Source organism: Xenopus laevis, chromosome 3L, assembly GCF_017654675.1.
Source record: "Xenopus laevis strain J_2021 chromosome 3L, Xenopus_laevis_v10.1, whole genome shotgun sequence".
Taxonomy (NCBI): Eukaryota; Metazoa; Chordata; class Amphibia; order Anura; family Pipidae; genus Xenopus; species Xenopus laevis.
This window is the reverse complement of record NC_054375.1, coordinates 105,943,493-105,968,577: the sequence shown is the minus strand read 5'-3', so window position 1 is coordinate 105,968,577 and position 25,085 is coordinate 105,943,493. Positions and strand designations below refer to the sequence as shown.

At 39.3% G+C, this 25,085-nt stretch overlaps 2 protein-coding genes and 1 pseudogene across 5 annotated transcripts in view; 1 reads left to right on the top strand and 2 right to left on the bottom strand.

Moving 5' to 3' along the window:
- Nucleotides 1–2,213, bottom strand: part of ccpg1.L (cell cycle progression 1 L homeolog) — a 28,573-nt gene extending 26,360 nt beyond the window's left edge. For 2 of the 3 annotated variants that reach the window (XM_018253057.2, XM_018253059.2), the window contains exon 1: nt 2,075–2,213. The gene's annotated coding sequence lies outside the window, so the exon portion shown is untranslated. Of the gene's footprint in view, nt 1–1,818; nt 1,965–2,074 lie in introns of those variants that run through there. The other variant, XM_018253058.2, reaches the window with a different exon arrangement.
- A 131-nt stretch (nt 2,214–2,344) lies between these two features.
- On the top strand, nt 2,345–8,758 carry LOC108711379 (annotated as a pseudogene).
- Nucleotides 8,759–10,325: 1,567 nt separating this feature from the next.
- dnaaf4.L (dynein axonemal assembly factor 4 L homeolog) lies at nt 10,326–23,936 on the bottom strand. Of its 2 annotated transcripts, none has more exons than XM_018251029.2 (9): nt 23,680–23,936; nt 23,330–23,477; nt 22,037–22,170; nt 21,502–21,697; nt 20,433–20,584; nt 20,170–20,279; nt 19,626–19,779; nt 16,198–16,303; nt 10,326–11,211 (listed from the first exon to the last, which is right to left on the bottom strand). In XM_018251029.2, the coding sequence occupies exons 1-9, from the start codon at nt 23,800–23,802 to the stop codon at nt 11,099–11,101; spliced, it is 1,236 nt and encodes a 411-aa protein (XP_018106518.1). In that variant the 5' UTR covers nt 23,803–23,936; the 3' UTR covers nt 10,326–11,098.
- Between the last annotated feature and the right edge of the window lie 1,149 nt (nt 23,937–25,085).

Sequence of the window (25,085 nt, the reverse complement as noted above, 5' to 3'; positions counted from 1 at the left end):
TTGTTATTTATGACGTTATCAGAAGTCACCATATAAAAAGCACAAGATCTCAGGCTGCAAAAGGAGCAATTTCATATGCCTTGAATGCCAGATTTTTATGTAGCCCAAACATGCCAACGTATCTCCATTGACATCTGTAAGACCTAACTGCAACAGACTGAGAAAAGAGAATGTCACTCTCGCAGGGCTGCTGCACTTGTGCAGCTGTTTGTAACTCACACTTAAAGGAAAAGTAACACAAAAAGAATGCAAGTATGTTGTATAACTTTAAATATATATAGCTTTACCCTACACTAGTAAAATAAATTGTGTTTGCTTCAGAAATATTACTACAGTTCATATAACTGATGTTTAGGGAAAACTATTCAAGATGAATATGGCAAAAAGGCCCAGGTATAGATAGATAAACTCTGTAGAATACAATGGGTTTTATTCTTACATAGGACGATCAACTGGGATTCAAATGCCATTCATGGCAGTCTGAAAACCATTTTCAACATTTCAAGAAAAGCAGAAAAGATTCAGTCAAACTGACGGGCAACTCTTTCATGTTAGAAACTTCAGCAATTAGTTCTGCACAAATGAAATTCAATGTGGATGCCCAAAGTTGAATTTCTAATGTGATCAGTGAAATTTGACATATGCACCATCTAACCAAACCATTAATTCCCAGCGGGTCTGGGTGGAAAAAGGGTGGAAAGTGCAGCTCATCTGGCACAGGAAACCACCGAGAATTTACACATTTAGATAAAACGGGCTGAATTGTTCCATTGCTTGTCCAACAGGTATTAACTGAAAACTTTTAAACCTTGCACTCTTAGTAACAAACTGTGACTTTCTAGTAAGGATAACCTTGCGAACGTCCACCTGTCCCCAGAGAGTTTAGATCAACAACAGCTGGAAATCCACCAACGCCCTGTGTGGTCAACTGAATGCCAGGATTCCAAGAGATATGCAAAACCACCCACAAATGACTCGCTTGTGTAACGATTTAGTTCTCGTATTTACCCCAAAAAAAACAAGCTGCAGGTTTAATTACTGAAGAGATGGTGTGTGGCACAAATGTACTCTCTTACAGTTCGTCCGGTTACCGTCATCATAATAACAAAATAACGATACATAAAATCATTTGCATTCATCAGAAAGTGCTCACAACTTTGACAAGAAAGCCGCAGAAAATCAATATGGAATATAATAGCCGATTCTGTAACCTCCAGCTGCTGCTGTACAACTCCCAGCATCCTGGTATACTTCACTTGCTGAATCTGCACTTCTGTAACGTACGCAGGCAATGAGTTTTAGATCAGGACTAACTACAGTAGAACCCCCATTTTACACCCCCTGATTTTTAGTTTCCCCTCATTTTACATTGTTGTTTTACTCTCCCACCAATACATTATGCATAATACAATTCCCGGATTTTACACCATTTTTTTCTGGTTCCAAGAAAAACAGTGGGGGTTCTACTGTATTCTACTGGGCTTTCACCAGATACCAGATGGATTGTTTATCCATTTCTCCTCCATTCACCTTCCATCACTATCCTATTCACAGGGACACTGAGTGACAGTCAATAATATTCTTATTAGTTAATATGATGCTGGCTTGCATACATATTGGCAACTGTTATATAACTGAACTATCACTGATATATTTTACGTTTTTTCAGGGGACCAGAAAAAAATGGTGTAAAATCCAGATAAATGTAAAATCAGGGAAATGTATTATGGATAATATAGAGGTGGGAGCAGAAAACAACAATGTAAGATGAGGGGAAACAAAATGAGGGGATGTTGTGCTGTATATAAGGCTACTCACCATAGGGCATCTATTATCTCCAGCTATAAGCGAGTGAAACACATAGCAGAGAAGTGGCAGCTCAACTCCCATGTTATAAAGAAGTGTTACTCGGCCGAGCAGCTGCACTTGAGAGAATGCTGGTAATCACACAAACGCCCAGCTCCCCGGCTGATGACACACACTGAAAGGCCAATAACAAACTGCTCTCTCACACACACACACACACACACACACACACAAAAGCCACAGCCCAAACAGCCAAACTGAGCTTTACCGCGGACATGCAGAGAGGCCCTGGGGAGCCCACACCTCGTGTTTACATCTGCCGAGATCCCAGCGTTTCTCCTTGGCTTGCGACTGTCAGTTGCAACACCTAAGCAAAACAACACTACTGTTAGTCTTCTAAGCAGCTGCTGCTGTTAGAGGAGTGACTGCGCCGCGCAGTAACTCGGGAATTGTAGTTCGGTTCGCCTCTTTACAACTTCCCGCCCCAGGAACTCCAGGGCTCCGAGCGAATACATTTCCCGCAGAGCATTGCGCGTGGATGGGCCGGGTGATTGTGGAAGAGGCGGGGCTTGTCACTCGTGATCTCAGAGCGGTGTTGTTGCCCCGGTAACTACAGGCATAACATACAAAGCGCAGATAGAGCGGTACCGGGTAGCCCCAAGGAACCCAGAAAAGGTGCGTGCTATTCAGGCTGCAATTATGGTATGTAATATTAAAAGGGATTCACAAAGTGTATTCTTAGAATTTCGTCGTCCGAATTAACCTACAGCTAAAGTACTTTAGTTATTCTTTCCAAAAACGTGCATTGTCTCTGGGCGGGTTCTTTGTAATTATCATGTTGTGGGAAAGGCTGCAAATCCTACCAAACTGGTGGTGCTACCTCAAGCATAAAGGACTGGGGCTCTAGCACTGCCACCATACACGAGATCCACTGCTAGTGATTTAGCATTGCCCAGAGAAGATCCAGTACTAATGATTTAGAATTGTCCAAAGAAGAGGCACTTACTAGTGATTTGATTTAATATTGTCCAGAGAAGATCCAGTACCAATGATTTAGAATTGTCCAAAGAAGAGCCAGTACTAGTCATTTAGAATTGTCCAAAGACGAGCCAGTACTAGTGATTTAGCATTGTCCAAAGAAGATCTAGTACTAGTGATTTGATTTAACATTGTCCAAAAGAAGAGCCAGTACTAGTCATTTAGAATTGTCCAAAGAAGAGCCACTACTAGTGATTTAACTAGCTCACTAGTACTGGCTCTTTGGACAATGCTAAATCACTAGTACTGGCTCTTCTTTGGACAATGCTAAATGACTAGTTGATTAGAAGTGCAGGAGGAAACCCACACAGACATGGGGAGAATATACACACTTCATGCAGAAAGCAGCCAAGGGGAATTGAACTCAGGACCATAGCATTGCAATGCAGAAATGTTACCCACTGAGCTGCCTGCATTCTTATTGGACAGATTGCCCAACTTGTCCAGTTGGATGATTAATTCCAGGGTTGTGGAGTAGATACATAAATCCTTCGACTTCAACTCCTCAGTTTATGTTAACTCTGACTCCTCTGTTTTTAAAGAACAGTAACACCAAAAACTGAAAGCGTATCAAATGTACTGTTGCTCTGCACTGGTAAAACTGGAATGTTTGTGTCAGAAATACTACTATACTTTATATAAACAAGCTGCTATGTAGCCATGGGGCAGCCATTTAAGGCTGACAAAAGGAGAAAAGGCACAGGTTACACAGCAGCTAAAACACCATTGTATTAGACAGAGCTTATCTATTATGTGCTGTGTATTCTGTGCCTTTTCTCTTTTTTTCAGCCTTAAATGGCTGTCCCTGGGGCTACACAACAGCTTGGTTATATAAACTAAAGTAGTCTTTGTGAAGTAAACACACAGCTTTTACCAGTGCATGCTAACAGTATAGTATATGTTAATCACTTTAAAATGCTTTCATTTTACTGTTCTTTGAATACACTAATATATTTTCCTTGTTGACTGAAACAAGTTAAGTACTAGGGATGCACCGAATCCAGGATTCGGTTCGGGGTTCGGCCTTTTTGAGCAGGATTCGGATTCGGCCAAATCCTTGTGCCTGGCCGAACCGAATCTTTATTTGCATATGTAAATTAGGGGAGAGTAGGGAAATCACGTGACTGCTCGTCACAAAAGAAGATTTTTTTTCCACTTTTTCCTTTTCTTCCCCTAATTTGCATATGCAAATTAGGATTCGGTTCGGTATTCGGCCGAATCTTTCACCAAGGATTCGGGGATTCGGCCGAATCCAAAATAGTGGATTCGGTGCATCCCTATTAAGTACACAACATACAAGGCATTTTTACACTGCCAAAGCTCAAAAATGTAAACCACATCCTTTTGGTAATTTGAAAACAAAATCCGAGTTAAACGACATAAACCAAAAACAACTGGAAAACCTAAAACAACTTATATATTAACTGAACTTGTTAGCATTGTTCTATTGTTCTTAGAAACAGAATTGCTTCTGCTATATCCTCCTTGATAGAAACTCTTAAACGGTTGGTTCACTTTTAAGTTAACTTTTAGTATGTTATAGAATGGCCTACTACTATTTTTTTTTCAATAATCTTTATTGAGTTTTGCATATTTGTTTGTTCACATGTGATATATTATCATAATTAGAAAATCTTGTTATTTTCCTTTTTTCCTTAAATTACTACATTTTCATGTCATCTCATTTTGTTATATACAAGGTAGTCAGCACAGCCTCCTGGCTTTTTCTTTGTTGTGGTGCAAGTTATCCAGTGGCCACTTTTCCACGGGTATACACTTAGTAGTACAAGACGAAACAGCACCACCTTCTTTTTAGAAATTAAAACGCCTTTATTGGAACCCTTTAGGGCATTACAGCAACGTTTCGGGTCACACCTGACCCTTTGTCAAGCTTAACTGGCATTTTACAACACACCAATTTATACCCCCACCTCTCCACCTAGTGGTTGATACACAACATGTGATAGGTAACATATTAACCTTTTAAATGTCTAACAATGTTTCCAACATATTAACCTTTTTAAATATCCAACACTGTTTCCAATAATGCAAAAGATAACACGATTCATGTGTAGCAAATCTGTGAAAAAAAATACAAAGTAGAGACATAAAAATTATTAAAATATTTTGTATAAAGATAGTTTTATCTAAAAATAGGTTTCAGATCATATTCTTTGTTTAAACCTAGAGGGGCTAATGTTTCGAGTTTCCTAATCCAGGAAGCCTCCTTGAATAGTAACTCTTTGAGTCTATCACCCCCTCTACGTTTTGGTTCTACTACCTCAATGATCTGAAACCGCAATTGGTTCACATTATGTCCCAATGCATTAAAATAACCTGCAACTGCCTGCTCCTTTTTGCCAGTCCTAATCGGCGACTTATGTTCACGAATACGTTCCCGGACGGTTCTAGTTGTCTGGCCCACATACGCAAGCCCACATGGGCATTTGATAACATACACAGCGTAGGTGGAACTACAAGTGAAATGATTTTGTTATATCATCACAGTAAATGAAATGAGTAAAAAAATTAAAACGAACAAAAAAAATTAACCTGTAATACAAAAACTTAAGTGAAGAGAATTTCAACAATACATGAAAATAAAATTGTACAACAGTTTGTTACATTGCTTTTTACTTGGTTCTGATTCCACCTGTACAAAGTCTCCAAGTAGATTCAAACTTTCTATCACTTGAACTTTATTAACAGTTAAAGCTTTCAATGAGTTTGAAGAATGGCCTACTCTAAGCAACTTTTTAATTGGTCTTCATTTTTTTTTATAGTTTTTGAATGATGTGCCTTCTTCTTCTGACACTTTCCAGCTTTCAAATGGGAGTCATTGACCCCATCTAAAAAACACAAATGCTCTGTAAGACTGCAAACATATTGTTATTGCTTCTTTTTATTACTCATTTTTCTATTTAGGCCCTCTCCTGTTATTAACCCCATCTCTCATTCAACTCAATGCATGGTTGCTAGGGTAATTTGAACCCTAGCAACCAGATGGCTGATGGCTGAATTGGAGAGCTGCTGAATAACTCAAAACCACAAATAATGAAAAAACAATTGCAAATTGTCTCAGAATATCACTCTCTACATCATACTAAAAGTTAATTTAAAGGTAACCAACCCCTTTAAAGTTGATTTGATTATTTTCAGTGCTTGTATTTAAAGTTATTAAGAGCCAGAGTTGGTGCATTTTTGGCAACTCCAACTCCAAAATTGGTCCCGGCTTCAGCACACGGATTCATTTTAAGCAGATTGACTTATTTCGGTCCCAAACAGACTAAAATATCATGCCTTGGCCCATGTTATCTGTTAATATGTAGCCAACTGTAGAATAAAATATAATACATTTAAAGGGCGGCTCAGCTTTGAGTTAATAGTTGGTATGTTACTGAATGTACTATTCTTGGCAACTTTGCAATTGGTCTTCATTTTTATTTTTCAATTATTTGCCTTCCTGTTTCACTTATGTCAAGCAATGGGGGTCAGTAACCCCAACATCCAAAAAGAACTTTCGCTCTGTGAGCTTACAATTTTATTATTATTGTTACTTTTTATTCCTGATCTTATTGTTCAGTTCCTCTTCTATTCATATTTCAGTTTCTCATTCAAACCACTGCCTGGTTGCTAATATAGACCCTAGGAGACCCTAGCAACCAGATAGCTTCCAAAATTCCAAACTGGAGATTTGCTGAACAAACCGCTAAATAACCACAAAAAGTTAAACAATGAAATAAATTCCAAATTGTCTCAGAAAATCAATATCTAGGTCACACTAAAACTTAGTTTAAAGGTGACTATCCCCTGTGTTTGATCTTCCATAAAAATCCTTGATTTTGATGGAAAACTCAGTGGTTGAACTGTCAACTGTGGTTATCTTGTACCATTTCCTTTTAACACAAGGGACAGTAGTTACTAAACACATACCCATTTGGTACCTGATTTTATGGATTCATTGCAGTGATCTCGCAAAATACTCGCAAATTGCTCCGACATCTGCAATATGAATCAGGACAATAGGACTGATTGTTGTCCATTTTGGATGATCAGCTTAAAGGAAAACTATACCCCCCAAACAATGTAGGTCTCTATTAAAAGATACGGAGTAAAACAGCTCATGTGTAAAACCCTGCTTCATGTAAATGAACCATTATCATAATAATATACTTTTTTAGTAGTATGTGCCATTGGGTAATCATAAATAGAAAACTGCCATTTTAAAAAATAAGGGCCGCCCCCCTGAGATCGTAAGATTCACTGTGCACACATACAAACCACATGTAAGGTCACATGAGCCAATTAACAGACAGAGTTGTTACTTTTGCTTCCTCACTTCTTCCTGTTACAGTTAGAGTTGTAGTATTTCTGGTCAGGTGATCTCTGAGACAGCACAGATAGAGTCACGAAATGGTGGCTCAAGGCAAGAGATGTAAAAGGGCAATATTTATGTAAATATATATTCCAGTTTGGTAAGATTCTTTAATATGTCATTCAATTTGATATAAACTATCTGTTGCTTAAGTATTCATTTTGGGGGTATAGTTTTCCTTTAAGTGAAATTTCACCAGAATTTGATTGACCAGACTTTTTGGAAGGGGACGCCACATACACACACTCACCAATAATCATGCAGTTGGTATAGAAAATTAAATGAACAGCTTCTACTTTCACTATAACTTTTTCGTTCCTACCATTTCCAGTCTTATAACATCTTATATTAACAAAGTTCCAGCATTCCACTTATTTATTTTCTTGAAGGAGTCACATACATACTTACCTGTAACTCTACTTTTGGATATGTTATCATCTTTGTTTTGATGTGGTAGTACTGGTACACAGCTTTAAACATACAGGCAAGTCAACTAGCTCCTGATTATATTGACCATAGTGTATATGAATGCAGTAGGGACATTAGACTGTGAGCTTCACTGGGACAGGAGCTATAAAAGATACATAATCTCCTAAAGTTTTTAGGAAATGTGTTGGCACTATATAAATACCAGGAAATAAATACAGTAGAAATACATTTGTACATCTTTTCTTCCCAGAATACCATATGGAGATTTTCGCATGGGCTTGTAGCTGCTTACAGATATATTTCATGTCCTTTCAATACAACAAGCCTTGGCCATTTTTTCTACAGCAAAAATATTTTTGACCAAATAACAGCAACACATATCTGTGGCTAGAAAATATACAGAGTTCTCACAAGGCATTGCTTTTCCAGATATCCCCCCTAATACTTAACAATTTAGATTCATCATCTTCTCTGTCCAACGGAAGAATCATTTTAAATGAAAACAAGATGTTTTACTAGACAGATAGAATGTGTCCTTTATTAACACCATATGCCATTAAATTCAAAATACGTTCAAAGTATATCCTGTCTGCATAAAGCAAGCATTACTGTTTGAAATATTTCCTTTTTTGATTGTAGAATATGACTTCGGTTCAGCAAACAACTCCAGGTTCAACAGCAGAAAAAAATGGGCACCCATGTGTAAACCCTGGCAACCCTGTGTTTTCCTGCATGACCGCTCCAGTTACTGCCCCCAACCATGGGCACCCATGTGTAAACCCTGGCAACCCTGTGTTTTCCTGCATGACCGCTCCAGTTACTGCCCCCAACCACATCTTCCAGGCCAAGCAAAGAAACGTATTGTTCAAAACAAGTTCCAGTGAATATGGTGCACTACACCCTACTTAAGAAATGGCACCATGTTCTCACCACCCTGTGTCCCAACGATTTTCTCAGCACCTTGGACAATGCGGGATGTATCGCAACCACTCTTTTAACACTATGGTTGACAGAAGCAGAGTTCACGACTGTCCAAATCTTCAGTATACATTATAATTTATTTTACCAACAAATGGGAATTAATGTATGCATTAAATATGATTTCCTATATTACTGTGTCTCACTTGAACATTTTGTACAGCGCATAGTTAAGGACAAAGCCTGACACTGTTATAGTAAGGAATGAAAAAATAATCCAGTTCAATCTTTTGCCCAAACTATTTCTACTAATGGTTCCTTATAGATCAGTGTTTCCAGAGCTGGGGCATGGGGGGGGCAGGCTAAAGGAGTTAGAGGATTTGGGGAGAATGCCTATTTTCTCCATTTGCCAATCCTGGAAAGTCAGTATGAAGGCCGATTAGGGGGTGAAAATGTACTTGTTTTCTTTAGATATTCTTAGAATTATGAATGTTTATACAGTCATGTTTACACACTATTAATTTGGGTCTTCAATGTAGGCTTAATATGGAAAAGGTCTTGAAACTACTGTTCTAGAAGATCTAGAGAAACAATACAAATAGAAAACAGTTTAAAAACAATACTATTTAAAGGGGTGGTTCACCTTTAAGCTACATTTTAGCATGTTACAGAATGGCTAATTCTAAGCAACTTTTCAATTGGCCTTAATTTTTTTAGTTATTGAAATATTTGCCTACAAAATACTCTCTCTTTCCAGTATTCAAATGGGGGTTCACTGAACCAATCTAAAAAACAATTGGCCAAAAATGGGTATTAGGTACCTAGAGAATATGTTGGTTGAAGGTAGTTTGTCTCCCATGGACCAACTAAAAACCAAATTGGATAGACAAGATATACAAATATTTAGATATTTCCAGCTGAGACATGCCTTTTATGCACAATTCAGGTCATTCCAAATTACACTTATCACTGGCATGGGAGGGTAGACTCTGGACCCTAAACCCCACCAAATTACTATCTCAACTTTACAATATAATTCAAGCCTCCCAACCTGCCCCATTCAATAAAGCCAAACAAAAGTGGTTATCGCTTATCCCTTCACTAGAGGAGGACCAGTGGGAAGAGGCTATGGATAACTTGTTCCCCTGTCTAATATCACTCAGAGACCGAATGGTTCAATTTAAAATGATTCACCAAATTTACATCACCCCTCTAAGGCTTGAAGCTATGCGTAGATCAGGAGGAGCCAAGTGCGTAAAATGTGGCAGGGGAGAAGATGGATTCCTCCACTTGATATAGAATTGCCCTAAAGTACCGGCATATTGGTCAGAAGTAATCCAATACACTAATATATTTCTATCCTTTCCTGGAATTAAGTCCCCTGAAACTTGTCTATTGGGTGTTATAGATGAGGCAGTCCCTTTACAAAAATCCAGAACACTATTACAATCTATTTTGTTCTACGCAAAGAAGCTAGTAATAATGAAATGGATGAACTCCAATCCTCTCACACTTCAGCAATGGATCGACCTAATAAATGGGGTATTGAGTCTAATTAAATTGACGTATAATGCTAGGGGAACACCTCAGAAATTTGAGAAAATATGGGAACCTTGGTTAGAGGTCAACCCTCATGCATCCCTATCAGACGTCTGAGCTCTAAACTGATCTGAAGTATAAGTTGATAAGTGATGAGTATGGTACATACTTCTTTATGTCTTGAAACTGTCACTAAAACACAAATAATTGACAACAGTAGCCATGTAAGTGTCAAACCTGTGGTTTGCTTTATTTGTTTTTGTTTGTTTTGAAAATAAAAACCTTTAAAACAAAAAACAAATGTATAAGGCTACAAATGTATTGTTACTTTTTATTACTCATCTTCAATCCAGGCCATCTCCTATTCATATTCCAGGCTCTTATTCAAATCAATTCATGGTTGCTAGGTTAAAACTGGAAAGCTTTAAATAACTCAAAAGCCACAAATAATATAAAATGATAACCAATGGCAAATTGTCTCAGAATATCACTCTCTACATCATACTAAAAGTGAATAACCCCTTTAAATGCCACCTCTCAGATGTGCTAGGACATTGTCTCCAATTCAGAACATTTTATTATATTGTGCCTAATTTATATATTGTGTACACGTCTTTATATTTGCAACAGAAGACAAAATTTGCCATATGCATGCAGACACTGACCTGGTATTCATGAAGTTAGCTATGTATAAAGGTTATTATACTCTTTTTTTTGGCTGCTTCTATTAACCCCCCCCCCCCACACTTGCTGTAGATGGTAAAACCTACAGTTCTGACACTCGTGTAACTGTTTCAGCATATTTAACATGGGATGCAACATGCGAATCCACTAAAAAACAGACAACACACAAAATTAATTTCCTTCCTTATGATTTTTCATGTGAAGGTACTGGCACAGTGTAAGTATTATAAATAATTGTTTCTTGGCAGAACAATATTTCAGCATAAAAAATATTCTACATCACAAGTCCTTGATGTCCAACATGATTCCTCATTCAATATCTGGAAGGGAAGATTGGATGACCCGTCGAATCTTTTCAGCATCAGATTTCATGTTTTGATTGGTGGGATCAATTTTAAGGGCAGCTTCGTAGTCTTGGAGACCTAATGGATAAATTAGAGAGAATTCTGTTATGAGTACGGGCACTCCAATGGTGTCTTGCAAAATGTACTGGGACTGATTTATAAACATAGGTGCTGTGTGAAATTGCCCATAGCAACCAATCAGCAATCACTTGTAAACAGTTTACTAGAAACTGCAAAATAAAAACACCTGATTGGTTGCTACTGGCAACTGCACAAGTGCAATTAAGCACCGGTTTTTGTAAATAAGCTCTCTTGTGTTATTTTATGTTACCACTGTGTCACTTTTTTATTAATACTTGTCATAACACTACACTTATCAGTTAAAGCTACTGAACAACATTTTACAAAAGGCCTTGTGGCCTGTTTATTTTTTTTTTCTGTTCCACTCTCACTCTATCTTCTATGAAGATGTTACTGGGTCAGGTTAAAGCTAAAATTGTCTAACAAGTAGCCAGCAGAGGGTGTAGCCTAGCAATGGAGGGACATGCAATGATGTGGTTAGCTAAACAGGACCGTAAATGCAACTCTGCCTAACAGGGAAAACTCCCTGGACTTTCTCATAGCCTGTACTTAAAATACCATGAATTTATGCCGGATTGCTAGAGCTTTTATCGGACTGTAAAATCTTTCACAGTGCAGTGAAAAAAATTGCTGGAAAAACAAATGTGCGGCCAGTAAACATTTACGGAGTGGATATACAGCTTGAGGAAAACACAATTGTAAAAATAAAACACCAAGATTGCTGTAACCTATAGCAACTTACCAGCAGGTAGCATTTACTGGTAACCTGTTTCAAAGCAAACATCTCATTGGTTGCTATGGGTTACTGCACCTGGGCAAACTTAGTGGCTTTTACTGCATATCGGATATATGCCTTATCAAAAAGAAACAAAGGTGCAAAAGAGCCATGTTTTTGCACTTTGTCTCCATCAATTCAGCATTTTGCTCCTCTCTGTATGCGCCAGAATAAGGGCTCTTACTCACGAGCGGTTGTAGCTGCACTCCCCTGCGTTCCGCCGCAGGGAATGCAGGAATAGACGCATTACATTTTTCCAATGGGGCTGTACTCACACAGGCACGTGTAGGCGCAGAACGCAGGTTGAGAGGCAACATGCTGCATTTTTCCTGCGTTCGGCGCCTACACGCGCCTGTGTGAGTACAGCCCCATTGGAAAAAATGATGCGTCTATTTCTGCGCTCCCCTGCGTTCCGTTTTTCTGCGTTCAGCCGCAGGGGAGCGCAGAAATAGACGCATCATTTTTTCCAATGGGGCTGTACTCACACAGGCGCGTGTAGGCGCCGAACGCAGGAAAAATGCAGCATGTTGCCTCTCAACCTGCGTTCTGCGCCTACACGTGCCTGTGTGAGTACAGCCCCATTGGAAAAAATGATGCGTCTATTTCTGCGCTCCCCTGCGGCTACAACCGCTCGTGAATAAGAGCCCTAAGGCAGTAATGCGTATAGGGGGGCAGGAGATAAATAGCACTTGGGTGTCCTCAACAAATAACTAGCAACACATGCTGCTGTGATCCCGGTTTTCAAGCTTGGATTAGCAATTTGGATTTTCTGGAAATGCTTGATGTAAACACACACATAAGCACTATAGTCAATTTTATTAGGAGCCAGTTATTCTGCCTGTATGTTTTTGGAGTGTGGAACTAAACTATAGTTACAGAAGCTGGTTGGTGCAAACCATGTTTATGTAAAAATACCTCTAGAACATGCATGCTATTGTTAGCTCAAAGCCATATTCACTACTCCAGAGCCAAGAACACTGGCTGAAGGTCATACAGCTGCTGGACAACCTACAATTGTGTTTCCCCTTTCTAAATAAAACATGGTTATACCAATGTTACTTTGTATTAATACACTATATTATAAATTGTACTTGAAAAGTTGTGCTATCTAAAGGAGGCCATATAAGCAGACCTTCGCCCAATATGACCATCTTGTGTTTGCCAATATTGGGCTGATCGGATTATAATAGGCAGCATGCAGGCCATCAGAAGAGGACAATGTCGTTCTCTTTCCTATGGGATTTTTAAACCTGAATAGGCTATCTGACAGGGCACATATATAGGCACATAAGCTACCAACTCAGTCTGAATGGGCCAAATTGATTTCTTAAATCTGCCACCTAAAAAACCTAGCATTCAATAATCACAGCAAGGACCATTTTAATGTGTTTTGATATTTCATAGCTTGTGTTTACCAACATATCTCTATGCGCAAAGGTCAGTTCTCAGGCAGATAATTTTTACCCACACTGTATCTTAACCCCTAGAATTCTAGCTAAGGGGGCAAAATGTTCAAAGGTCCAACACTTGCTCACAAAGGGGTTCAGAGCCAAGATAGACATCTAACTATACCCTCCAGAATGAATACTTAACTGCTAAATATTCCAGGAGATAGGAAAATGTGGGGATAAATATGAGGCCAGCAAACATTTAAAAGATTAAATTGAAAAGTAACAGTTTACAGTTCATACTCATTACTCTTTGTGAACCATTCTCTGTTATATTATCATAATGATTCTGACATGTTTGAGACGTTGCTTTGTTCAATAAATCATTCTACAAATAAGAACCTGTGAAGTCTTTATAGATGTTCTGTCTAATCAGAAATAGCATAAACAGGTCAAAAGTGCTATCAGTCAAGTGCCATTCAGTGGCTTTGTAACGTCAAGCTATATAAAGAGGAAATTAAGCTCCGTATTGTTATGGCCTTCCAGTTACAAAAGCTACTTCATATTAGGTTAGGAGTAGAGCTTTTATACTTTCTAGCAGTATAATTAAAGAATTATTGAATCTCACACCAGACAGTGTTCACCAAATTGTCTTTTGAATAAGACCCCATAAAAAGTCTATGTCAAAGGCCCTAGAGATGAAGCCATTTTATTTTTCTTGGAAATCTGAAGCTAGAAAGCAAATGGACTATTGATATGTTCTGGACATAACAGCATTAGCTTTGGGACTGCCACACAATAGATCCTTTCTATAAAATCCTACATTCATTTCACGCATTGTAACATCTCTTAATAAGATTGATTTTTCAATTTACCAGAAGTGACAGACATATATAGATCCAAGCACTATTACTCATTTGCCTGACCTCTAAACAGTGATAATGCTTTTTCAATACCGAGTTTAAAACTTCAACTAAAGAAGTGAGACAAGCCACTGCTCCTGCTCACTTAATATATGATGTGGCAGTTCAGGCCACGGGCAGATCATTAAAAATCTAAAATAAACGTATTCGCTATGTTTTTTACTCAGGTACACTGTGATCCGATTCTATCTATAATCTTCCGGAACACTATCACTTGGTGTAAGTGTCTCTGTAACTCAGTCAGTGCTCATATCATGTATTGGTTGTATCATTACCTCTCTGTTGTTTCTGATGGAAAAATCGTGTATTGCCCTGATCACAGCAATAGCTTAGTTTTCAACTTGAAACTGAACTTATTTATTTTAACAGGATTAGCTTTTAAACTAAATCATCACTGGAGAGTGACAAGTGAGCAGATATACTGTATTCTCTCTTTAGTTCTGTTCAGAGCCTCAGAATTTTACAGAGGGGGGGTGTATAATAAAAGTGGTCTAGAAACCCATAGAAACCAATAAAAAAGCAGGATTTACTTTCCACCTATTTGAAAGCAATTGTCTGCTATGGGTTACTAGATGGTGCAAACTTGTAAACCTTTATATTATTGCATTTGTGTAAAGCCTAAGATATTACAGAGGAACCCACCTTCCTGTAATTTTGGCAAATTTTATAGCTGAGTGCTAAAAAATATAGTACTATTTTCTAAATGCACATAGAATTTACCCCAACTACATTGTTTTGCTTTTTGTACACAAATACAAACAAATCACAGTTTTTAACAAGCCTACAAGTATAAAGATCCAAAACAAAACCATACCATTTTCAATACCATACCTTTGAGGAAACACTCCCAACTTTTCAGGGTAAAAAAACTTGTTAAGGGATGTCTCTTGTGGGTGTTCCTAAACATTGCTTTATCTGCACTGATGCTTAGAGGCCAGGAATCAGTCATAGAGATATGAATGAAAAAAACCTTTATGCTATATTGGCGGTTCCTAAACTGTGGCGTTGGCCTTGCCAGGGTAATTGAGAGCCTTGGCTGGGGGCCCAGCCTGAAGGTTACAGACATAGAGACCATCTTGATTCTCGGTGTACTTACTTGAAGTCCAACATATTAATGGAACAATCACTAATTAGCTGTTAAAGAATTGTGAACTTGGGGGGGTCATTGATCACATGTTGGGCCTCATGGTAGGGTTGTATTTACCATATAGGTACCTGATGGCCGGTGTCTAGGGTGGCAGCTCTTGGTTGCCTATATGGTAAAATAATATTTTCGGGAGGGGACCTTCCCTGCTGCCGACAGATACTTGCCAATTAATTCCAGCAGCAGAGCAGTAAGAGCATGCACATTATGTGCTGAGGTCCCGTGCTCTAAAGGGTACATGAACAGACTAAGTCCAACAATCAATGTGCTGGAGTGAGCATTATAGAACTCTCTGCTCCCTTATATACAGTATCTAAAGGTGGCCATAGACGCAAAGATCCGCTTGTTTGGCAACATCGCCAAACGAGCGGATCTTTCCCCGATATGCCATTAACAGGCATGGCTATATCGGGGGTAATCTGATTGTTCGGCCGTACGGCCGAACGATCAGATTACGATGTGCCATGGGCTCCGGCGGGATCGGTCGGGTCAAAATCAAACCTGACCGATCGACCAAACGACCGATCTCCGCCGGACGAAAGATGTCGGCACACGCCACACACGATCTGAAAATTGTACGAATCCTCGATTCATACGATAGGATCTGTGTGTCTATGGCCACCTTAACTCATTACAGTAGAGTCAAAAGTGTAGTGAGGAAAGTTTTTTGAGGGAATTTTTCTGGGATACAAGACTTGTAGCATCCTCTACGCTGCTCCCCTTTTCACCATTAAAGAAACACAAAAGTCATACCTTCTACATAAAGTTCCAATTCACAGAAAGCTGTCCCCCGCCTCACATGAGCCTTAATTCTGGCACTGGCATTGCCTGGAACGGGTGGTGTAAGTAGCTCCAAAGCCTACATTAACAAAAGAACACATGATAAAAATGTTTATTTCCCTTTGTTCAATGCATTGCACAGCTTATACAATGTATTCACTTTTTTACAAGTATTGTAACATGCTACATAAAAGCAAAGCACACAAACCAGTTTTTAGCTGCTCCATGTATTCCCAAGATTAATTAAAATTAGTACTTCTTTCATGCACAAATGCACCCCTAATTTACATATGCAAATTAGGATTCAGGTTTGGTATCCGGCCGAATCTTTAATGAAGGATTCCGGGGTTCGGCTAGGGTTACCACCGAGCTGGTATTTTACTGGCCTGGCCGGTAAAAATGATGCTTGATGCCAATGTTATTAATAGGAAAAAACAGCAAGAATATAGGAAGGCTGGTATTTTTTTCCAGAAAAGGTGGCAACCATAGGTTCGCTGAATGCAAAATAATGGATTTGGCGCATCCCTACTTCTCAAGTATTTAAGAAGTCAGATCTTTTAACTTTTAATATCTGTATATTTTAGACTGGGAGTGTAAAAATAAGTTCAAAGGATATATTTTACATTTATGTAAAGTGTATTAGTACAGCACCAAAAAAGTAGCATTTTGTTTGCAATGTGTCTTAATTCCTGCTGAGGCACAGGGCAATGATTTTGTGTCAAAGGTAAAATCACAAGAAGTGTTTACAAAGTGTTGTGTGGCCAAGGACTGTTGGGGAAAAAGGAAGAAAGATGCAAGTAGATAGTCAACTGTTTCAAATGGTGATTGCATTGCAGGAAATGCAAGGGTTTTGTTTTTTCTAATTAAATATTTATAATACAAATTATATATAATTATATATTAACAAATTAATAAAATATGTATGTAGGGCTGATGAAGCGGTCACTAAGCAATGTTTATTAATGCTCCAAACTATTTAGGTGACAAAGGGCAACGGCTCTCTGTCTGTCATTGCTACTAATACTAGTGAATGGAAAGCATCCTACTGAATGCACATGTGAAGTGGTGAGAAGACAGATCAGTTACTATGAGCTCTGTAGACATATCTTTGGTGTTACACTCTATTCCACCCTGTTTTTTAAACATAAGCTTTAGTTTTTAATATATGGAAGTAAAAGTTCAATCTATCTATGGTCGGGACCATTCTCCTGACTGGTATGAAAATGTTTAACTGTCAGCTTATCTGAATGAGTTTGACTTCTTTATCAGTCAAACGCCATTACGCTCTATGGGGCACACTACCACCTGTTTGTGAAAGGATTTAGACTATTAATTTCCGCAATTAAATTGTTAAATATAAAGGCCTGGTAAAGTCTTACAGACTGATAACAACATTATCAGTATAGCTTGGTAAAATGTACTGAACAATATCACTCCCTTACACAGGAACACCGATGATAAACAAACAAAATGGTAATATGCCAAAAACTGACTTAAGTATGTTGCTGTTTTCTAACTGCATATCTAAGAGTTTTAACATATCACTTCTAGCATGATAAACTCCATTAGCAGTCAAGGAGACAATTACAATTTTCCATTGACAAGCAACAAAAAGCTTTGCAGGGTTCTATGGAAACGTAACAGTTCTTTGTCATACAGAAGTTCACAAGTATTTAAACCCTGTATGAAGGAAAATATATTTTATATGCTGAAAAGTAAAAATAATATAACAGTTCTGCTCATTTCACTAGATTGTAGTATCTTAGAAACAGGTCACTCAAATTGTTCAAATTTCCGCTGCTTGTGATCCAAAACCCTGCTTATAACACGTCATTCCTGCCATTGTCAGCCAGGACCCACACTCAGCAATAAAAATCATACCAGTGTAGCTTTTATAGCATATTTGCATACAAATCAAGAGCTGGATATGGAGCAGGGGAGTGGGCCCAGGGAAGTGCATTGTAAGTAGCACTTCCATTATACTTAAATATATTTTGTATTAGCCTTAAGAGTGCTTCCACCACCCCCCCCCCCTAGATTTTTGTATGTTCGCCTGAAGCTGTGGCTCAGCTCAGTGTGGTTTTTTTAATAGCACCCCATACCCACCCCTTTATATTGATGGTGGTCCTATGCTTTTAAATATGGGCGTTGGTTTGAGCAATCTCTCTCTCTTAAAAGCCCTTGCTGGCGGGGGAGGATTCAGCCTTCAGATTGAAACCAATGCACAACACAGATTGTGTACAGGTAATGCTATTATGCAGAGAAGTATCTTTTTATATTGTGACCTAAATTAAGTAAGTTAGGGACCGCCATATGGGGTTTACCTTGACCTGGTATGGTGGCTTTTCAACTTTATGATCATAACTTTGTAACTAAAAAACCCCTGTTTTGTAAACATATGCATTTGCATTTATATTGAATTACTTATGAGACAGGGGCCCAGGGAAGTGCATTGTAAGTAGCACTTCCATTATACTTAAATATATTTTGTATTAGCCTTAAGAGTGCTTCCACCACCCCCCCTAGATTTTTGGATATGGAGCAGGACAACATTACATAATATCATAGTAATAACAAAGTCATATAAATATTACTTTTACATTTTGTCTAAATGAGCTGCTTTACAGCTAATAGATTCAGGAAGGCCAACATATTCTTCTTTCCCACTTTGACTCAGAGGTGGCAAATTCCAAGATGGTAATCAGACCAGACACTGGGTCAACTCTGTTCTAAAAGCTTATTTTAATAAGCCTGTATTTTCTTGATTTTTAAATGTCATCAAACCCTTTCTTGAACCTATGAAATGTATCTGCCTGTAAAACCACTTCAGGGAGAGCATTCCACAAAACTCACACAGTAAAAAATCTTTTTTGTATGTTAAAGTAGAACTTTTTTTCTAACCTGAATGGACACCCTTGTGTCTGCTGGAAGCATCTACTGGTGAATAAAACTTATTGTATGGTCTTTATATATTTATACATACATATCCCTTCTCGAGCACATCTTCTCTAGTGTAAACAATCCCAAATTGGACAGCCTTACTACAATACAAAGTTTTCCAAAAATTCCAACTTAAATGTGGCTTAAAGATTGGATTCAGGAGGCTTGCTTATATGATAAGATTGTTTAAAATGAATAAACACCTATATTTTAAATCTTTTCATTAACAATGAATTGTATATGGCAATTTGTATATTCTTCACTGTGAAAGCAACAAATACAAACTGAATGCAGATACTAAGCACTTTATCTTGAACGTAACTGTATTTTATATTTATTTGTATTTTTATTACTGTACGATTCATTTGTTCTATTAATGTATTGTTCTACTGAATGCACATGTAGCACCTTATAAATAAAGACATACACACACACACACACAAACAATTTCTAAAGCATACCTTTGATGAGTCCTCAATTGTTTTATGAAGGTTTCTTAGTTTAAGATGACAGGCAGATCGATTTAGATACAGTCCTGGAATCTTATTATTTAACCGTATTGCCAGGTTGAGAGCATTCACAGCAGCAAGATAGTCTCCAGCTGCAAAGAGCTTGCTGTGTCAAAAAGAGCACATGTCAGCATGAGAGGGGATCTAAACCCAAAAATGAATGCATTTAAACATACCCAAAAGTGTTCCTCGGAGCACCTGTTTCAATGTACATGAATTTTCTTTTTAGGGACAATTGCAGTATAGACTTTTAATACTAGGCTCAACTGAGAATCACCAATCGTAGGGTTAGTAGAGTCCAGGAAGTGCAAAGAAAATGCATAGGCAGTGTGAGTTGCTGACACTCTTGGTCTTCAGAGAGCTGTTGAGCTGAAGCCTTCCTAGCAGCATAGAATGGTCTAAAACTGCTAATATCTTAGACATTGTTAAGAATAGAAGCTGACTGTAAATTGCTAAAATGCTCAGAGAAGAATAATTAATATATATTAATACTTACTTTCCTTTATCTTTAAGCCACTCTGGATTTTTTTCCTCTTCGGTCAAGTCTTCAAGTCCAAGATCAACTGTATTAGTGGCTCTTCGGGCTTCGGCCTGCTTGTGTAACCACTGTGAAAGAGTTGGGAAGAAATCAAATACCAGTATTTTTTTTACGCATGTCTGCCACACATTCATCAGAGGAGGCATTTATAGGTCTTCTAACTTGAATTCAGCTATACAATGAACACATATAAATGTTATTGTACTTAAATCCTTACTTACTTCTTCTTCCTCTGCCACACGGGATTCTCTGAGTGCTGTAGGAAAGACACGAGGTGTAAACTGGATCTGAATGCACCCAGTGGACCGAGTAGGAGGCAAAATCTTTTCTTTCTGCTTGACGTTAATTGTACGGTCATTTTGTACAGTCGTTGCTAGAAGGAAAGGCAGAGTTTATATGAATTCCTTTTTGATAATGACAACTGAGCAGCAACTACAACACCCTTATGAAACACAAGCTGTTTACCTTGGATTAAACAGGAAATATCAATCTCTCCACAAGGGGGCAGAGAGAGAGAGAGAGAGAGAGAGAGAGAGAGAGAGAGAGAGAGAGAGAGAGAGAGAGAGAGAGAGAGAGAGAGAGAGAGAGAGAGACCAAAATTCACTAAAGGACGAAGCGCCTAACGCTAGCGTGAATTCGCCAGCGTAGCACAATTTCGTTAATTTGCTGATTCAGTAACGGACGCTGGCGTAAATTCGCTAGTGTTACTTCGCACCCTTACGCCTGGCGAATTTGCGCAACGGACGTAACTACGCAAATTCACGGACGTGCGCATTTTTCTGAACGCTACCTTTTACGCCAGACTTCCTTCGCCACCTCAGACCAAGCGAAGTGCAATAGAGTAGATAGGGATTGCTTCCAAAAAAGTTAAAAAAATTCCCAAAAAACGCTGGCGTTTTTTCTTTTTTTATGGGTGATAGGCTGAAAAAGATTGAATAATTTTTTGGGGCTACCCTCCTTCCCCCCTACATTTCCTAACTCATGGCACCTTAACTATACAGTGGGCACATGTGTAGGGCAAAATAAAAATTTTATTTGCTGTTTTGAAGGTTTCCCAGGCTTGTGTAGTGAAGCTTCATATACCTCCATTGTAACTTCAATTTGGCGCCGTGAGAGAGAGAGCCCACATTCCGGTTGGGGATAACAGTATTTTTTTTTTTAAAAAATGTCCCCCGCTAGCGCTAGGCTACCCAGCAGCCAAGTCCGGTCACTTTATGTGCATGTTGAAAATATTCCAACCTGCTTCTAATACATTTGCAAAGTTTTGGATAATTGTAGTTCATACATTACCAGTTGAGCAGTGTTTCAAGGACCCTGTGTGTAATGCTTTATTTCTTTCATTCTCTTGTCTTATTTGTTTTTTTTGGATCATTTCATTTAACTTCTGAATCCTCTGTTTTTCTTTCCACTTCTCCAGTTCCTCTGTTGCTTTCTTTCTTTCCTCCTCTTTGACATCTTCAATACGTTTTCTTTCCACTTCATCGATCTAAATTCATATTTATGTTTTAAAAATACATATTTGCAGGTGGAATTACTATTATTATTATTCATAATAAACATCTCTTCTGGTCTGCTGATGTCAGCGCAGCACAAACATCATAGGGAATTCTCAATTAGGGCCATTGGATGGACCACACCCCAGTGGCATTCTTCAAACTCCCTGTGTTTTTGTTACTTGCCTTTCAGGATTTTTTTAGCGTTATAACACAACAGTAGGGCTATGGGGGCCGATAGCAAAGCTTGCAGCCAGCGTGAGAAACAATGGAATTCATTTGAAAAAAAAAAAGTTATATGTATACTGTATATAAATATAGATACAACTTACCTTCATCGTGACTTCTAAAGAATATTTTTCATTTTCTCTCTTCCTTTCTGCTTTGGCTTTTGTTTCTTCTTGTGCCTTCTCCTGTTCTTTTGCAACAGCATTTTCACGGATTTTTTGCATTTCTTCTTTTTCCACTAAAATGCACATAGTTCATTTAATAGCGATGGGTGATTTTACCAGATGTTATATACATGCATGGAGAATGGCTTCTTACAGTGCAACTACATGTTATTTCTGGTGCAGGGTGATCTCTAAGTGCACCCAATGCATCGGCAGTAGTCAGCGCACGTATGAAAAGTAAGATGGTGGTGTAGCATTCCTACAATACTTACCCCGATGGTGTGAACAGGGACGGAAGCCCCAGGAGGCTTAAGTTATGGGTTATAATCGCTGGGGGGGGGCGATTACTTACTGGCACCAGCTGTGATTATGCCTTTCCTTCTCCTTTTAGTATTTCACTGGCTGTTCGAACTCAGCACTTCTGCTATTAATTCATTCAACTATTTTCTCAAAATTTGTCTGACAGTCAGAAATGTTTTATTAAATGGGCAAAAGGGGCATCTGCCTAGAGCCCATCAGAATTCATCAAAATTCCCATAGACTTTTAAAGGGGAATGAAACTGTGCTTATAACACTAGGTCCCATGTTCCGTGCCGGGGATTTCAGAGGACCTGAAGCAGAGCGACATGGTGCCTGCCAATACCACTGTAATACTGCATGTTTTTTTTAACTAGGTAAAGCTACGGGTGCAGCAGTTATGCGAGTCATCTTTGGTGCAATTTGGAAGGGGTTTAAAACTTCTGGAAGGGGCCTAGGCAGGTCTGGACTGGGAGTCAAAATAGGCCCTGGCATTCGAAGTACTCAGAGCAGGGTCGGACTGGCCCAGCGGGACACCGGGAAAAAACCCGGTGGGCCCCAACCCTCATGGGACCCCGCCGGGCCAGACCCCCTTTCCCGATATTGGGATGACAAAAAAATGTTCTGGCACCGTGCAGCGCCATCTGAGCATGCGCGCCAAGTGGCACCGTTTGCACATGTGCATGTCACCAGTTGCACATGCACGCCGAGCGGATTGGGGCGTCACAGTCCGACAATGACTCAGAGGCCCAAATAGTCCTCCACCAGCCCACTAAAATGTGATTGTCTATAGGACCTCACAGCAGCCCCTCTGGCATTTGCCAGAACTCACAGATTGCCAGGGCCTAGGGTTATAAGCACCATTTTCTTCATCATTAATACATCAAATTCATAAGTCTCTCCTCCTATGGCTTCATATTGTACAGTCAAACTTACTATGTGCCAAGGTAAGCGCATCCCATACGGCAGGCTCCTTCTTGTGCAGATTAAAGAGAATAACTCCATTGCCAATCTTTGCACTGCTTGTGCTGTCATCAATAGGAGCAAACAGAAAAGCCTCAAACAGGAAAGGGGGGAAATTCACCTGAAATCAGAAAGATGTATGGTAAATACACATTGTACAACGTATATCTACAGAGAATCAGTAAAACACTTTGGTTTAAAATATATATAAAAACATAGCTAAAGCAAACTTCCATCACATCTCTGTGTTACTACTTTTAAATTAATGCCACAGACCGGGACACTTTCTATTGGCTTCTGCAGGAATATGCTCCGGGACTCACCTTTAGATAGCTCTCAGAGCAAAGCACGTTGGACGCCGACGCCTTTGTACCTTTTAAGGGGACGGATATATAAACATCATTCTCACTCTGCTCCCACGTATAATCATTCGCTATGATAGGCATGTTGTCGTTCTAATGCCAATTGCCAAAGCGTGAGTGCGTTGCTATGGGAAGCCTACATTTTCCGCCCTGCTTCGGCGCAGAAGCCACAACTTCCGGTTTGTCTCTGATCTCTGCAGCTGCACCTGCCGGCGTATAGATTGTCGCCAGTACTTGTATAGCATTAGCCAGTCTGACGCACGGATGTCTTTAAAGTGGTTTATTTACACGTCGAATTATTGTCTTGTTTTATATCTGTATTTACACTCAATTACTGTTTAAGGAGTCCAGGTTTTATTTGTTTTTACCCTAGTAACCAGATAGCTGGTGAATTCCAATCTGAAGCGCTAAATAAATGCAAAATGAAGACTAGTTGCAAATTGCCTCCAATTATCAATGCCTATATCATACTGAAGTTAAGGTAAAAAGCCCACTTAAATATCTTTTTTACAGTAAGGTTTACAGAAAAAATAGGCTGGGTGTTTTGAGTGTACTTAGATTAAATGTAACATATTACATTTTAAATACACGTAGTACATAGACCTTGCTGGAGTATGTGACATTTATATATATGTGCCATATCACTGAATCTAGTATTACTAAACAATAAGGTTGCCACCTTTTCAGTAAACAACTACCAGTTTTCCTATATTCTTGCCGTTTTTTTCCTATAAAGGAAATGCCTGGGGATGCCAGATGCCAATGAACTTTCTTCTGTTCAGCCGCAGAGGAGCTCAGGAGTAGACGCACTCAATTATTGTGAAGGGGGGTGTACTCGCACAGACGCATGTATGCGCCGAACGCAGGTGAAATGCAACATGCTGCGTCCCACCTGCGTTTGGCCCTTACATGCGTCTGTGTGAGTACAACCCCCTTCACAATAATTGAGTGCGTATACTCCTACCAGAGCCGGGCAGGCGCCCTAGGCAGCCTGCCCGAATGCTGCGCCGGCTAGTTGCGCGCTTCTGCGCATGCGCAAAAAGACCATTCAGCGCAGAGACGCTTCTGCGCGAATCGACGCATGCGATTGCGTATGCGCACAGATGGGCGGTCGGCAGAGAAGGGACCAGACTAGGGGTAGGAGTAAGTACGTGCCTGGCACCCCTCCACCTTTGCGCCCTAGGCACGTGCCTACTCTGCCTACCCCTAGTTCCGGCCCGGACTCCTGCGCTCCCCTGTGGCTGAATGAAAGAAAGCACAACGCAGGGGAAGGCAGGAAAAACGCCCGTGTGTAAGAGCCCTTAATAACATTGGCATCAGGCATCATTTTTACCGGCCAGGTGGCAACCCTACTACACAAGCCCCTT

What these genes read in the sequence shown, in the direction of transcription:
- dnaaf4.L (XM_018251029.2), bottom strand. Translation starts at nt 23,802, where the DNA reads ATGCCTATCATAGCGAATGATTATACGTGGGAGCAGAGTGAGAATGAT. An exon ending in TGCGCTTACCTTGGCACATA is followed by an intron (nt 22,171 to 23,329) that starts GTAAGTTTGACT and finishes TGTGCATTTTAG; the next exon opens with TGGAAAAAGAAGAAATGCAA. An exon ending in TGGCTTAAAGATAAAGGAAA is followed by an intron (nt 19,780 to 20,169) that starts GTAAGTATTAAT and finishes TTTTTGACACAG; the next exon opens with CAAGCTCTTTGCAGCTGGAG.